The following is a 16192-nucleotide window of genomic DNA, read 5'->3' as shown; positions in this document are numbered from 1 at the left end:
AAAGAGAGACAAGGGTGGAGTGTGTGGAGGGGAGAGATTCCTGGGATTTAATAAAACACTGCTTGGGGTGGTTCTCCAGCTGTTGAGTGAACATGACCCAAAATGCAAAGGTCTGAACCAAGTAGGTGAGGAGTTTACTGCTGAGGAAACCGAGGACCAGAGGTTAGGTAAGATGTCAACAGGGGTTCAAGAAAGGTGTTCACTTATGGGCTGTGCCAAGATGCCTGGCAAGGTGAAGAACCTGTTGAAGAAACAAAACCGCATGATATGACGAAGCAAAGATTAGGTTCTGTTTTGTCAAGAATACCGAGGATCGGGCCTCCCTGGTGGCGCAAGTGGTTGAGAGTCCGCCTGCCGATGCAGGGGATACGGGTTCGTGCCCCGGTCTGGGAGGATCCCATATGCCGCGGAGCGGCTGGGCCCGTGAGCCATGGCCGCTGAGCCTGCGCGTCCGGAGCCTGCGCGTCCGGAGCCTGTGCTCCGCAACGGGGGAGGCCACAACAGTGAGAGGCCCGCATACCGCAAAAAAAAAAAAAAAAAAAAAAAAAAAAGAATACCGAGGATCGTCTTCACAAAACCGGGGCCTTCCTGTAAGGAAGCCAGCACTCTACCTTATGGCTGATGACGAAGACCACACGCACTTGACCATCCGTCCTCTGTGTAAAACGGTTGCGTGTGTGTTTCCTGCAACCTGGTGGGGAGGGGGAGGAGAAACGTCCAGCCGCGCCACAGCCACGTCTGGCTCAAAGGCACACGTGGAAGCAAGCTTGGCCCAAGTCACAAGGCGGGGCATTTCACCCCGGGGGATGCACATTCCCAGCCCGGAGGTGCGGGGCGCCTGCGCAGTGCGCCCCAGGCGCCGCGCGCTGCGGGAGCCACGAGACCCCCGCCCCCCGCCCTCCGACGGGAACGCGCACGTGCCCGGGGACGGGGACGCGCCCGCGAATGCGCCTCACCTCGCTCAACCCCGGCCCCGTCGGCTGAGGAGGGAGGGACGGGGACACGCACCGGAGACGCGGGTAGGCTCCGCGCAGAGTGGCGCGCTCCGGGGCGGAGGCGGGGGTGGGGGCGGTGGCGGCGGCGCCTCCTCCACTCAGGCGTCTGCACCCGGGACCCCCCGGCCGTGCCGGGGGACGGACCGACTGACGTACCTCGTGCGCCCCCGCCTCCGTCCCCGCCCCCGCCTCATCTTCCCCGAGCTCCCGTGGCTCGCGGGTTGAGACGCTTCTCTCTCCCGGCCCCTGCCCGCGGCCCTTTCTCTACACAGCACCTTGGAGTCCCTCGGCCCGGTGGCGACGGCAGCGGGGACCCGAGCAGCGGCGAGCGGCCTCGAGGATGAAGTGCAAGCCGAACCAGACGCGGACCTACGACCCGGAGGGGTTCAAGAAGCGGGCGGCGTGCCTGTGCTTCCGGAGCGAGCGCGAGGACGAGGTGCTGTTAGTGAGTAGCAGTCGGTACCCGGACCGCTGGATCGTGCCGGGCGGGGGCATGGAGCCCGGGGAAGAGCCGGGCGGTGCTGCAGTCCGCGAGGTGTACGAAGAGGCGGGAGTCAAGGGGAAGTTAGGCCGGCTCCTGGGCATTTTCGAGCAGAACCAAGATCGCAAGCACAGAACGTACGTGTATGTACTGACTGTCACTGAGATTCTGGAGGATTGGGAAGATTCGGTTAGCATTGGGAGGAAGCGAGAGTGGTTCAAAATCGAAGATGCGATCAAGGTTCTCCAGTGCCACAAGCCCGTGCATGCCGAATATCTGCAAAAACTAAAGCTGGGCGGTTCCCCGAGCAGTGGAAACTCCATGGCCCCGTCCCTGCCAGAGAGCGATCCCTAGTATGTACCGCTCCTGCACAGACTCTTGCTTTCTACCTACCTGACAGTAAATAGTGCCCGGGGCACCCCTGGTGCCGTGTGCGGTCTCACCGGGAGGAGGGAGGCTTCTTTTGTTTCCTTGGCAGACCTCTGAATCACGCTTGCAAACTGTCTCAGTTGCCAGGCACTGTTTTCAGACATTTTGCACGTTTTTCAGATGCTTTCAGAATCGCTTCTTGGTAGCACTGTAACACATTTCGGAAAGCCAAAGCCACATGGGATTTTTTGGTTTGTTTGTTTGTTTATAAAGGTGCCTTAACTGCTGACCCAGTCTTTGGGGGGCGGGTGTGTGTGTGTGTGTACACGTGTATACGTGTTGTGGTTTGTTTTTTTTTAACAGTTCACACGTGTGTGTGTGTCCGTATGTGTCTGCGTGTGTCTGCGTGTGTATGCACTTTTGGTACCAGTCTTGTGTTTTTTTTTGTAGTGAAGGCCTTTAAAATCTGATCACCTTGGTTGTATGGCAACTTCATTACGTTTTTCTCTTAATTTGTTTTCTCATTCACAGCATTAGCTCTTGTCAGCAAGCCCTTCTGTGATGGGAATTGGTTTGAAGGACCAGTGTTGAATTTCAAAGCAGTATTTAAGAATTTTTTTTTTTATTTGGCTGCGTTGGGTCTTCGTTGCTGTGTCCCGGCTTTCTCTGTTTGCAGCGAGCGGGGACTACTCTTCGTTGTGGTGCACGGGCTTCTCATTGCGGTGGCTTCTCTTGTTGTGGAGCACAGGCTCTAGGTGTGCGGGCTTCAGTAGTTGTGGTATGCAGGCTCAGGAGTTGTGGCTCGTGGGCTCTAGAGCGCACGCTCAGTAGTTGTGGCGCACTGGCTTAGTTGCTCCGCGGCATGTGGGATCTTTCTGGACCAGGGATCAAACCTTCCCCTGCATTGGCAGGCGGATTCTTAACCACTGCACCACCAGGGAAATTTTACATCATGTGCTCTTACCACACTGAACAATAATTTTATCTTCAGATATGTGATCTAATTTGCCCTTTTCAGAAACTGCTTAATTCATATGTAGATAATTCGATTTTCAGAACATTTACACAACTGGTAGTTTTTTACTTCTTACTTGAAATAGCCATTTCCCATTTAGCCCGAATGTAGCTTAGCAAAATATTATTTTATAGAGTAGACGCCCTCTCGGGAAGGTATTGTTATGTACATATCCTGATATGTACAGATTATGAAAACTGTATTCCGAGTGTGATTTAGCGTGCTTAAATTCCAACTCCCATTGCTCCTTTCTCAGTGCCCTAGAACAACATGGTTCTCAATACAAATTAGTCTTTGAAAGAAAGTCTGCATATTTGAATTTGTGATAGTCCACTTAGACTTGTCTAAATACCAGTAGCCAAAGGACTAGAATATTATATGGTAATTACATCCCAGTTGAGTGAGTTAGCTTTCTTGATATTCAGCTGCTACAGACTTCTCAAACTGTTAGGACATCTGGCCGATCTCTCCTAAAGATTTAGGATAAAGGTTTTTTGTCACATGACAGACTTTTTTGGGTGCCAAGTTAAAAGCGCTTACGTTTGCTTCAGTACTTGCTTGAAATTAGGGATCCTATCTAAAGCGCATAGGTCTCTTTTGGAACTACCTTTATTCCCCTAGCCATAGTAAGTAGGTAGAGTAAAGCCTACTTCATGCAGTGGGTATTGGTACGTAGAAAGATCATTTTTAATTTTTAGGGCAACCTAAAATGTGTCATATTTCTTAATCATTATTGATAGATATTTTGTGTCAGTCAACTGACTTTGGGGGGGTCACTGTTAATGCACTCTGTGACCTCTTGACCTTTTCTCAAGAAGGTTGAGGAAAAGACTACTTTGTGAAAAGAGTATGGGTGGGGGATGTCTTTCTATATATAACATTTAACATCTTAAAAATATTCTACAGATCAATAATAACATAAGTGGATAATAACTGTAATTTAAACACTTTTTTCTTCTACAAATTAACCTTTTAAAAAGAACACAATCACCAGTAGAATTGAATGTCACTACGTTTTCTTTTTCAACTTCGGTGCCAATTTTTAAAATAAGATCTTTGTTATATAGAAATATGTCTAAATAAAGTACTTATTGTAATTGACAAAACTAATGTTGCCAAAGGAATGAGTAGAGAATGAACAGCTTTTAAAAACCAATTATATGCTTTCATATTCGAAATTATATAGAATTATCAAATATGTGTTTCAAAAATATGTTTTTGTACAGAAAGATATCTTATTTTTTAAACAAACTTTCTAAATCCCACAAGTTGACATTTCCTATTCTAACAATCCAAATCAATGAATGATATTCTCAGTAACCTGAAATTTTTCAAAGTATACAGTAACAGCAGTGAAATTGGATTATTGTTTTATGACCATTTCATATATAATACTGCCTCCATGTAAAGTGTTGCTACAAGCACCTGAGAGGTTTAACTTGTACATGGCATCCTTAGAGATAATAATGCACCATCTTGTTTTGACTTCTCAACTCGTATTTGACAAATGTGAAAAGTACAGTGTTGATGCTAATCAACTCTTGTTAGCCTGCAGATATTTGCCGTATTTAATTCTGAAAGATTTGTATTGAGTTCTATCACTTGCTAGGATTATCTTCAGTTCCCAGTTATCTTCAATTTATGCAATCTGTAAGACTCCTTTCATTTATAAATTGCAAAAGAACATTTTACAGTTATCACACTTTAAGCTTTCAAATTCACATGGGCAGTTCTTGTTATGCTTTTGGAGTTCAGTCAAGAAAAAGTTAAATGAAAGAACCTAAAAAGCCTTTCATTTTAAAAGAGAAATCCAAAGAATTCAGCTTAAAACAGTTGACACAGAGGTAACAAACCAAATGGTATCTAGTTAATCTCCATCCTCCAAGAACTTGATCCATCAACAGTTGGAATTTTCTTCCTACAGTCGTTACATAGCACCCATGCATTATTTATGATTATTACACTAAAAATGTACAGATGAATCTTTCAATTCATTCTGTCCAGAAAGGAAACAGTGCATTGATCAAAGATAATTAAGACTTTCAGACAGGAGGTAGAAATTTGTTTCCAGCATATTTTTTAAAGACTACGTTTTTTCCCCCAAAGTGGGCAAGTGCCTTAACAAAAGTTTTAAGAAGACATGTTGGAGTAAAGGTAATATTGATATGTTTGATATATCCTTTCCCTGGATGCCCAATATATTATATTTTCTAAGAAACCTGTTTTGCTGATCAGATCACTGTTGAAAGAAGTAACTCTGAAAGGGATGGGGGTGGCTATAAATATTTTGAATTCTGTTGTATGGTTTAATTTTAAAAGAACTGTAAATATTTCAACATTTTTGTGTTTAGAAACATCAAATAAATATTGGTGTGTGTGTGCGTGCACACGTGCTCACACACGTGTAAGCAACAGGAATAGGCAGCTCCTAAAGTACTAGCAACATTAGAGGGCCCTTCTGGGACAGATGGGTAAAGGGTTCTGAAGCTGGAGCTGCTCCTCTCACTTCCCTTTAGGTGGAAGAAAGAGCGATTCGTCCATCAATAGTTGTTAACTGGGAAAAGGAAGGTGAAAATGCTGCTTTAAACCTATAGTACTAACAACTGGCCAGAGTTTTCTTTCTCAGGGTTCCTTTTGTGGAAGCACCAAGCAAAACAGGAAATATTTACAGCATTGTTCTAGTATTGTAATCATCTTTCTGAATGACTGTTTGGCCTGTTAGACTATGAACTCTTTGAGGACTAGGACTCAGCCTGAATCCTGCCCATATCCTCAGAGCCTAGAACAGTGGCTAAAATTTGGAGACATCTGTCATTGATCCACAGATTAGAAATGTCTACTACTAGTGTCTTCTATAACACTGTAATACTAGTGTATTGATTTCTTAGCTTTATATTTTATTCCTGTTATATTTTATTTATATATTTTATTCCTGTTCTGTTATTCCTCAGGCTCTCATGTGGCCTTATAGTGGAACTGCATTAGATAATTCACTGAAGGCTTTTCCAATACAAAGTGGTTGATGAACCATACTTCAGTAAATATTTGTTGACTAGAGGAATTGATGAACCAATAAAACTATTAATGAGATATTTTTTAGGTGAATGGCATAGATGTTGTTCAGATTTACTTTGAAAGAATCAAGTATGTGAACCCTATGATGAATGGAATTGTGAAGACAGGTGAGCTCTTTCACACTCCCAAGGACACAGCTCGTCCTATCCTTTTGGACACTTCCTCCCTGTTTATTACAATGACTACTCTCCAGGTTGTTGCACTACTACTATATCTGTACAGACTTCTAATTTGGCACCTATGGCCTTTTTTGTGCTTTTATGATTATATGTCAGTATTTCCCACCAGGTTATGTGACCTTGAGTGCAAAGACCTTACTTATTTCCTTCATCTTTTTTTAATATATCTAGCATATAAGACATCACTAGAAATATGGTAGACATCACTGAAGGTTTGTCTAAAAAATTAATATTTTGTAATGACACTGAGTGGTAAAGCATTTACCTTCTAATCTGCTGTTAGTACAGCAAATGCTGTCTGTTTAGCTTATATGTGGCTTTTGTATATCAGGTGTCACACAAGTGTTTAAAGGCATTTGTGAGATATTAGAAAGCAAAAATTCTTACTCATATGTCTCTGTCATCCCAGACATTATGTGTCTGCTAATGGCAGTACACTACACTACCTATGAAAAATTATATTTCATATTTTTTAACCTAAATCTGACTGTGCCTCTAGACATAACTCCTGATCTGTAGAAAATACAGGGAACAGAGAAACATTACTCTACATCACGGAGATGATATGAGCAGAATCCAGACTGCAGGAAACTACAGGACAAATGGCCTAGTACCTTCAGTAAATGATTGCCAGAATGAAAGAAATGGAGGATGAACCTATAGATTAAAAGAGATTTAAGAGACTTAACCAGTTGTAATATATGGATCTTTTTCCAGTTGTAATATATGGATCTTTTTCAGATCCTGATTTGACTAAACTGTAAAATAAATACATTTTGAGACAATCTGGATAATTTGAAAATTGACTTGATATTTGATATTAGTTGGAATAATTGTATTGTGGTTATGTTGAAAATAAGAGTCCTTATCTTTAAGCGACATATTCTCAACTATTTACAGTTGAAATGATGTCTGGAATTTGCTTCAGAATAATAAGTCTGGATGTTAATTGTGTTGGAGATATTGATGAAACAAGACTGGCCTTGACTTGATAATTGTTGAAGCTGGGTGATGGTTAAATGATGGTTCATTATATATGTTTCTCTCCACATTTGTATATTTGACATTTTATATAATAAAAAGTTAACAAAAAGTTATCAGAATTCTTATTAAAACTAATATATGAGGCATTGTGAAGAAGAAAAATTTTAGATTTTTTAGTAAATGTTGGCTCTAGGGTGCCATTTCTGGCCCAAGAGGTCAAATGCCCAAAAAGAGAGGGGCAACATACCCTGGAATAGTTAGTGTTCCCCTTGCTAGGGGGAGTTGTTAGGAGTTTTTTTCTCCATTTGGCCCATGGAAATAAGAAGAGTTAAATTTTTATTTATGTCTGTCGGAAAATGGGAATGGATCCTCATGTTCTCTTGAGCAAGATTTTTGACAACACTTAAGTCCAGTTTATATCAATGTGAAAATCAAAGGGGTGAAGTCTCCAGGGAGCAAATTTATAGAATTATAAAAATCCACAAAATGCTTTTTTTGAATAGTTTTTAGAAGAATAATGGCTGTAGAATGTGTTAGTTACACATTCATTAATTTTTTTTTTTGCGGTATGCGGGCCTCTCACTGTTGTGGCCTCCCCCGTCGCGGAGCACAGGCTCCGGACGCGCAGGCTCCGGACGCGCAGGCTCAGCGGCCATGGCTCACGGGCCCAGCCGCTCCGCGGCATATGGGATCCTCCCAGACCGGGGCACGAACCCGTATCCCCTGCATCGGCAGGCGGACTCTCAACCACTTGCGCCACCAGGGAGGCCCACATTCATTAATTTTAAAGTTATACTTGAAGGTAGGTGACACAGGAAAGTAAGTAGTTAACATTCTTGACTGCAGTGAACCATTTTGTGTTTCACAGACTGCAGATATTCCTTCAGTTTTGAACTGTGCTTAGAATTCTGTAAAGGCTAAAACCTTCTAGGTCGGAGTTAATGAAGCTGTACTGAAATCAACAAACATAGGGTCTGTCCTGACTTATTTTGTGGGTCAAGGAGCAGCAGGCAGAAAGTGAGAACAACATTGGAGGTCCCTTCCAGGGAAGATAAACACCTTCATAAGTGTGAAGGGACTTCCCTGGTGGCGCGGTGGTTAAGAATCCACCTGCCAATGCAGGGAACACGGGTTCGAGCCCTGGTCCGGGAAGATCGCACATGCCGCGGAGCAACTAAGCCCGTACGGCGCAACTACTGAGCATGCGCTCTAGAGCCCGTGAGCCACAACTACTGAGCCTGTGTGCCACAACTACTGAAGCCTGTGCGCCTAGAGCCCATGCTCCACTACAAGAGAAGCCACTGCAATGAGAAGCCCGGGCACCACAATGAAGAGTAGCCCCCGCTCACTGCAACCAGAGAAAGCCTGCACGCAGCAACAAAGACCCAATGCAGCTAAAAATACATAAAATAAATAAATTCATAAGTGTGAAGGGCTGTGAAGACGAAGCTGCCCATCCTACTCCTTACTGTCCTCTAGGTTGTGTTCCAATCACGTGAGCAAGCAGTTCCCCCAGAAACAACTGTTTCCTGGATGAGAGGAGATGAAAGGTTTACCTCAGAGCGCTTTACTGCTCACAGCTGGGCAGAGCTTTCACTTTCAAGGTTCCCCTGTTAGAAGGAACAGAAAAGTTACAAAAAGCTTTTCATTCATCTTTCCCTGGAAGTTTTTTCCTAACTTGAGTTTACTCTGATTTTATCAGAGTTTTTAAATTTGGAGGCAAACAGAGCTAGGGGAATAGAATGGTAGGTGATGGTTGTAATTACAACAAATAGTGGTTTAGAGTCCAACAGGCCATGGTTCAAAGTTGGCCTATCTGCTAGCTGTGTGGCCTCTGCCAAGTTACTTTACCTGCCTAATCTTCAGTTTCCTCATCTGAAAAATGGGGACAATCATAGACCCTGCCTTTGTAAACAGCACTGCTTCTGAAAAACCCTTGATCTCCTGGGGTGAGGTATACTCTGATGTTCCCAGGTACCCCATTGCTTTGTTATTTGATAGTTCTTATCAAAATTATACTTATTAGCCTGCATGTCTCTACCTTCTAAACTCTGAGGTCTCCTAGCTCTGTGACCCAGACTAGGTTGTCTCTGTGTCCCCAGAGTCTGGCACAGAGCCTGGAACATGGTGCCCCACAGGTGCCCATAACATTTTTATTATATAAATGATTGTCATACGTCCTACATGTCAAAAATATATTGCTGTTATTTTACCAGGTATTTGTTTACTGGAAATGTGAAAAATGAGACACCATAAGACTGTGGTTTGTACTCCAATTTCTCTTTATTGGGAAGAATATTTTGTCTATAAATGATGCTTCCATTTTTCAGAATCTTCCAGTACCAATTATTTGTAACTTCATAGCTTCATAAAGTACTATGGGATATTCGCTCAGGTGGTGAACTGGCCCCACAGCTGCATTTGATAATTTACTGAAGGCTTCCCAGATACAAATGATTGAAAGAAAGAGTAAGCCCTCAGTATTTATTAAGTTTAAGAACTGTTGAATGAATACAAGTATGCTAATTATTTTATTTTATGGGTAAAAGATATAACTAACAATCAGGATTATATGGTAACAAATTCACACATACAAGACAAGCCAAGGCCAAGACCTGACTGATTGGACTGGTAAAGATACAATGAGCTACTTTTAGATGTAGACAGTTTATTACTTAAATATACAGTGCAAAGAAAAATGAGCCAAAGGTGCCAGCTCCCCAGGCGCTTGCCCCACATTCCCTAAAAGACAACAAAGAAACAAAGGGGGCTGTGTGATGGTAATGCAAGTTTTGGGATACTCCATTACTGAACAGCCACATCTAGACTGCAGCTGAGTGCCTTTATGTTCTCCAGGTCTGTTCTAAGGGGCACAGGACAGAAAGCCCCATACCTCATCAGAAACTGGTATGTGATGAGAAACTGCCTCATGACAGACTCCTAGAGGAGATAAGGAGGTGTGGGGGAGATGGCCTTGTAGTGGCTCCTTACAGCATTCCATCTCCTCATGTTCTGGGAGGTCATGAGGCATTTAACCAAGACTCAGATTAGCTACAGTTCAAGCCTATGTGGAGATATGCAAGGGTGCCAGGCCACCATGGAGGAGCCATTCCCCTACAACTCCACTTTCCCTTCACATGTCCAGCTAGGAAGTCTTTCTGTGAACAGAGGCCACCAGTCATGGGCACTCTAAAGACACAATGGACCTCCATCCAAAATTTGGTTCAGATGTCAAGACTGATGATACTACTAACACACCAAGAGGATATTCAAAGATTTATTACTCACAAAAAAAGGCTTTATGGAGAGAGCAGGACAGGCTTCCAAAGCTGGTTTGGAAATGAGAGAACAGGAAAGGAGACTGACTTGGATTTTTATTGCAGTTAGAGGGTGGGGATGAAGTGAGCATTGCAATGCACAGCCACACACATTTCTGGAGACTAGTGAGTCCAAAATCTGCAGTGTGGGCTGGCAGCTGAGAAATGAAGGAGAGCCAGTGGTGCAGTTTCTGTCCAAAGGCTGGCAATCTGGAGACCCAGAAGAGCTGATGGTACATTATGAAGTCTGAAGGTCGCCTGCTGGAGAATTCCCTCTTGCTCGGCGGAGGTTGTTCTTCTTGTTCTATTCAGGCTTCAGCTGAGTAGATGAGCCCCACGTACATCATGGAGGGCAATCTATTTACACAGAGTTCACTGTGTTAAGTGTTAATCTCATCCAAAACACCCTCCAAGTTGACACATAAAATTAACTATCACAAATCTACCCCCAGCCCAGTCAACTTGGCACTTGTACACAACTCCTAAAGTCATACTTACTCTCCAAATGAAGACAGTAACAAGGCCATCTTTCCACCTAACATGATACAAGGATCCTGCGTACACCAAAAATGCACTAAGTCCTTCCCCAGAAGAGAAGGTAAAGTCCTTGAGTCAAGTTTACTCTTCTTGATATCCCGTAACTAAAATACTATGATGAAAAATTAATAACAATACTATGATATCAAGTGAATACATCTTATGTTACATGATAAGGGGTTAACAGAGGGAGGGAAAGAAAGGTATTATACACACACAAACATATAACAAAAAAGGAGGAAATACTCAGGACAGTTACAGTCCTCATTTTTGTAGCAGGTCATGTGGTCACAGCTGGTATAAATACCTTCTTCCTCTGTTCCATAATCCCTTTGCCTTCAACAAGCACCACAAGTGATTATGGTTCTTTACCTGGAGGGGTGACCCAAACCTTCATTCTCGAAGGGTCTGGGCCATTACTAATCCTGCCTGGATTGGGTGGTTGTAGCTTTCCATTTACTTGAATCACGGGACATATAATACCAAGAGATACTCTAGGGCATCTCCTGTATTGCAGACATGCTCTTCCTTACCTCTGTTATAGAATAGCAGCCCAATTTCCCCTTGGTAGTCAAGATCAATTACCCCGGCCAGCACAGTAACTCTCTTCTTTGTCTACTGGTTCAGAGGCATAAGGAGCCCAAAATGGACAGGTTAACTTCTAGTTCAATGGAATCATTGTTGTGTCTGCTGGAGGAACTAAGACCTCTAGGCCAGCAGAGCATAATATGAGAACAGGAAGCAAAAATTTTGCTAATGGGTCACTAGAGGTACCATTTCCACCCCTTGATTCCTGGACCCATGAATCCTGGCTATGGGAAAAATAGCACCATATGTTAGATGTTGACTGAGAGCACATACAGCCTCCTGGAGAAGCTTGCCCAGCCCTACAAGGTATTATCACCTGCAAGGTATTACTCAATGGAACTGAGTCCTCTAAGGGCCATTCCATATTCCAAAGCTGGTCATTCCAAAGTAGGCCAGCTGCTTTAAGATGGTGGAGACCATGGTAAACCAGTGAATTCTATGAGTGTGAGCCCACTGCTGCACTTCATTTGCGATGGAGTGAGTTCCTTGATCAGAAGCAATGCTATATAGAATACCATGATGGTGGAAAGGCATTCTGTAAGTCCAGGGATAGTGGTTTTAGCAGAAGCACTAAGTGCAGGGAAGGCAAACCCTCATCCAGAGTAAGTGTCTATTCCAGTAAGGACAAAATGCTTCCCCTTCCATGATGGGAGTGGTCCAATGTAACCGACCTGCCACCAGGCTGATCACCCCGGGGAATGCTGCTGTAGAGGGGGCTCAGTGTTGGTCTCTGCTGCTGGCAGATGGGTTATTCGGTGGTGGCCGTAACCAGGTCAGCTTTAATGAATGGAAGTTCATGTTGCAGAGCCTGTGCACAACCCCCATTGCTGCCACCTTGGCCACTTTGTTCATGAGCCCATTGGGCGATGAGACAGGGGTAGCTGGGGAAAGAGGCCGACTGGTGTCCACAGAGTGGGTCATCCTATCCACTTGATTATTAAAATCCTCCTCTGTTAAGGTCACACTTTAGGGAGCATTCACATGGGATACAAATATCTTCATGGTTTCTGACCATTCAGAGAGGTCTATCCACATACCTCTTCCCAAAATTTCCTTGTCACCAATTTTCCAATCATGTTCTTTCTAAGTGCCTGACTGTGCAGCCAAACCATTGGCCACAGCCCATGAATCAATATGTAATCACATGTGTGGCCATTTCTTCTTCCAAGCAAAGGGAACAACCAGGAGCACTGCCCAAAGTTCTGCCCACTGGGAGGAATCTCCTTCACCACTGTCCTTCACGGACGTCCCAGAGAGGGGCTGTAGTGCTGTAACTGTCCTCTTTAGGGTGGTGTCTGCATGTTGTGCAGAGCCATCTATAAACCAGGCCCGAGACTTTTCTTCCTCTGTCGACTGATCGTAGGGAACTCCCCATGAGGCCATAGGTGCAGTCTGGGGGAGAGAAGGCAGTGTAGGAGGAGTAGGGGCCATGGATATTTGGGCCACTTCTTCATGTAACTTATTTGTGCTTCAGTACCTGCCCAGGCCCGATCACATATTATATGTAGTGATTCCATTTGATGATGGAGTATTGCTGTGCATGCCCAACTTGGCTTGGTGGGTCATTTCCACTGTGAAGGTGACTTCGTGGCCATAGTTAAGCATTCAGTCTCTCCTAAGGCCTGGCAGCGAGCCAACAACTGTTTCTCAAAAAGAGAGTAGTTATCTGTGGATGATGGCAGGGCTTTACTCCAAAATCCTAAGAGCCTGTGCTGTAATTCACCTAGATGAACCTGCCCAAAGCTCCAAACAGCATCCCTATCTGTCACTGACACTTCAAGCACTATTAAATCTGCTGGATGATATGGCTTAAATGGCAGAGCAGCCTGGACCTGTTGCAGAGCCTTCTCTGGTTCTGGGCCCCACTCAAAACTAGTACCTTTTATGTGTCATTCAGAAAATGGCCCAGAGTAACACACCCAGATGAGGAATATGTTGCCTCCAAAATCCCAAGAGGCACAAGAGGCATTGTGCCTCTTTTTGGTTGTAGGAGGGCGGGATACAACATCTTATCCTTCACCTTAGAAGGGTATCTCAACATGCCCCACCCCACTGGACCCCTAGAAATTTCACTGATGTAAAATGACCTTTAATTTTTGTCAGATTTATTTCCCACTTCACAGCATGTAAATGTCTTATCAATAAGTCTAGAGTAGTTGCTACTTCTTGCTCACTAGATCTAATCAGCACAATGTCATCAACATAATGGACCAATGTGATATCTTGTGAAAGAGAAAGGCAAACAAGATCACAGCTGACTAAATTATGACATACAGCTGAAGAGCTGATATAGGCCTGTGAAGGTGTACCTGTGAAGGTAGGACAGTGAAGGTGTATTGCTGGCCTTTCCAGCTGAAAGCAAACTGCTTCTGGTGAAACTTATTGACAGGCATGGAGAAAAAGGCATTTGCCAGATCAATAGCTGTGTACCAGGTACCAAGGGATGTGTTAATTTGCTCAAACAATGAAACCACATCTGGTACAATAACTACTATTGGAGTCACCACCTGGTTAAGCTTATGACAATTGACTGTCATTCTCCAAGATCCATACATCTTCTGCACAGGCCAAATAGGCAAGGCGAATAGGGATGTGATGGGAATCACCACCCCTGTATCCTTCAAGTCACTGATGGTGGCACTAATCTCTGCAATCCCTCAGGAATGCAGTACCGCATTTAGTTTACTGTTTTCCTAGGTAGAGGCAGTCCTAGTGGCTTCCACTTGGCTGTTCTCACCATATTAACCCTCACACCACCGGTCAGGGAACCAGTGTGGGGATTCTGCCAACTGCTGAGTACAGTTGATTCTTGAACAACACAGGTTTGAACTGTAGGGTCCACTTACACATGGATTTTTTAAAATAAATACACGAAAATATACATGTAGAACCTTGTGTGCAAGGCTTGTATTGAAGTATTGAAGTGGATAGCCTATCCTTACATACGCATAAGGTGAGTGCTATTTAATATAAAATTAATAAAGTGTTAGTTTTCTTGCTGTTTTATAACTTTGCTTTCAAAGAATTTCATTATTGTACGATATTCCTCTCCCTCTCGTGATTGGAGAAACTGTGAATCAGCCTATTATCACAAGTGTTTTTTTTAATTTATTTATATTTTATTTTATTTTTATTTTTGGCTGCGTTGGGTCTTCGTTGCTGCGTGGGGTCTTTCTCTAGTTGTGGCAAGCGGAGGCTACTCTTCGATGCGGTGTGTGGGCCTCATTGCGGTGGCTTCTCTTGTTGCAGAGCACGGGCTCTAGGTGCGTGGGCTTCAGTAGCTGTGGCTTGCGGGCTCTAGAGCCCAGGCTCAGTAGTTGTGGTGCACGGGCTTAGTTGCTCTGTGGCACGTGGGATCTTTCAGGGCCAGGGCTCAAACCCGTGTCCCCTGCATTGGCAGGCGGATTCCCAACCTCTGTGCCTCCAGGAAAGTCCGGGGTGGTTGTTGTTGTTGTTGTTTAATATGACAGTGTTTCCAATACTCTGCTATGAACATAACTGAAATACTGAATGCCATAAAAATTTTATAACCATTCATTAGTGTATAGGCTAGGCTACCATAAAGCAATCATATTGCTGCTTCTTCATTATCAGTGCATGAATCATTATACCTGTAAATAAATATGAATTCCTTTTTCACGTTATGTTTTCATTTTTGATGTCTAGTGTTAGTAATACATATAACATCTACAGTGTTACAGTGTTTTGTATCATATAAGACAATATTAATGTAGGTACTGACAGACAGATGATTCATCTTGTAAACAGACGACATAAACTTAAGTATTGACAAATACAGTGCAGTACCGTAAATGTATTTTCTCTTCCTTATGATTTTCTTAACAACATTTTCTTTTCTCTAGCCTACTTTATTGTAAGAATACAGTATATAATACACATAACATACAAAATTGTGTTAATTGACTGTTTATTTTATTGGTAAGGCTTTTGGTCAACAGTAGGCTATTAGTAGTTAAGTTCTGGGGGAGTCTAAAGTTATACATGGATTTTCAACTGTGCGGTGAGCTGGCACCTCTAACCCCTGCATTGTTCAAGGATCAGCTGTGTATCTATTCTAATTATTCATTTTGGAACTGGGAAAGTAACCACAGTATGGGTTTGGGGGCCCACTGAACCCACTGTGAGACACACCTGCACTAAAATTCCATTGATCATCCGACCTCCGTAAGCTCCTACTCTGACTGGTGAGCCACAGTGGCATTTCAAGTCTCCTGGAAACAGTGTCAGTTCAGGGCCAGTGTCCAGTAGTTCCTGAAAGGTCCGATTATTTTCTTTTCTCCAATGTACAGTTACCCAGTTAAAAGACTATAGGTCTCTTTGGGGAAAGCTGGGGAAAAGATTAACAGTATAAATTTTTGGTAGTGTATCAGGGTCCTTCCTCAAGGAGTTCCAGTCTCCCCTTCATTCAGGGGTTTCTAGGCCTGTAAACTGGGAATTTATTGAAGGACCACAACTCTGTTTTTATGATTCAGACCAGACTTTTGTTCACTTGGCTTAGAACTTTTCTGCTTATACAAATCAAGTAAGAATTTGGTAGACTTCCTATCTATTTCACTGGTAGGAACACAATGATCAACTAGCCAATGCCATAGGTCTGCATGAGTCAGACTATTCTGATTACTGCTTTGACT

At 43.5% G+C, this 16192-nt stretch overlaps 1 protein-coding gene and 1 pseudogene across 1 annotated transcript; one reads left to right on the top strand and one right to left on the bottom strand.

Moving 5' to 3' along the window:
- The first annotated feature begins 1335 nt into the window (after positions 1 to 1335).
- On the top strand, positions 1336 to 1830 carry NUDT11 (nudix hydrolase 11). Its single transcript, XM_060087283.1, has one exon. It carries the CDS (start codon positions 1336 to 1338, stop codon positions 1828 to 1830), a length of 495 nt encoding a protein of 164 aa, XP_059943266.1.
- A 9783-nt stretch (positions 1831 to 11613) lies between these two features.
- LOC132481694 (uncharacterized) overlaps positions 11614 to 16192 on the bottom strand; it is a 39315-nt pseudogene continuing 34736 nt past the window's right edge.

This window comes from Mesoplodon densirostris, chromosome X (assembly GCF_025265405.1).
Source record: "Mesoplodon densirostris isolate mMesDen1 chromosome X, mMesDen1 primary haplotype, whole genome shotgun sequence".
NCBI classification, from domain to species: domain Eukaryota; kingdom Metazoa; phylum Chordata; class Mammalia; order Artiodactyla; family Ziphiidae; genus Mesoplodon; species Mesoplodon densirostris.
This window is presented reverse-complemented; position numbering and strand designations above follow the sequence as displayed.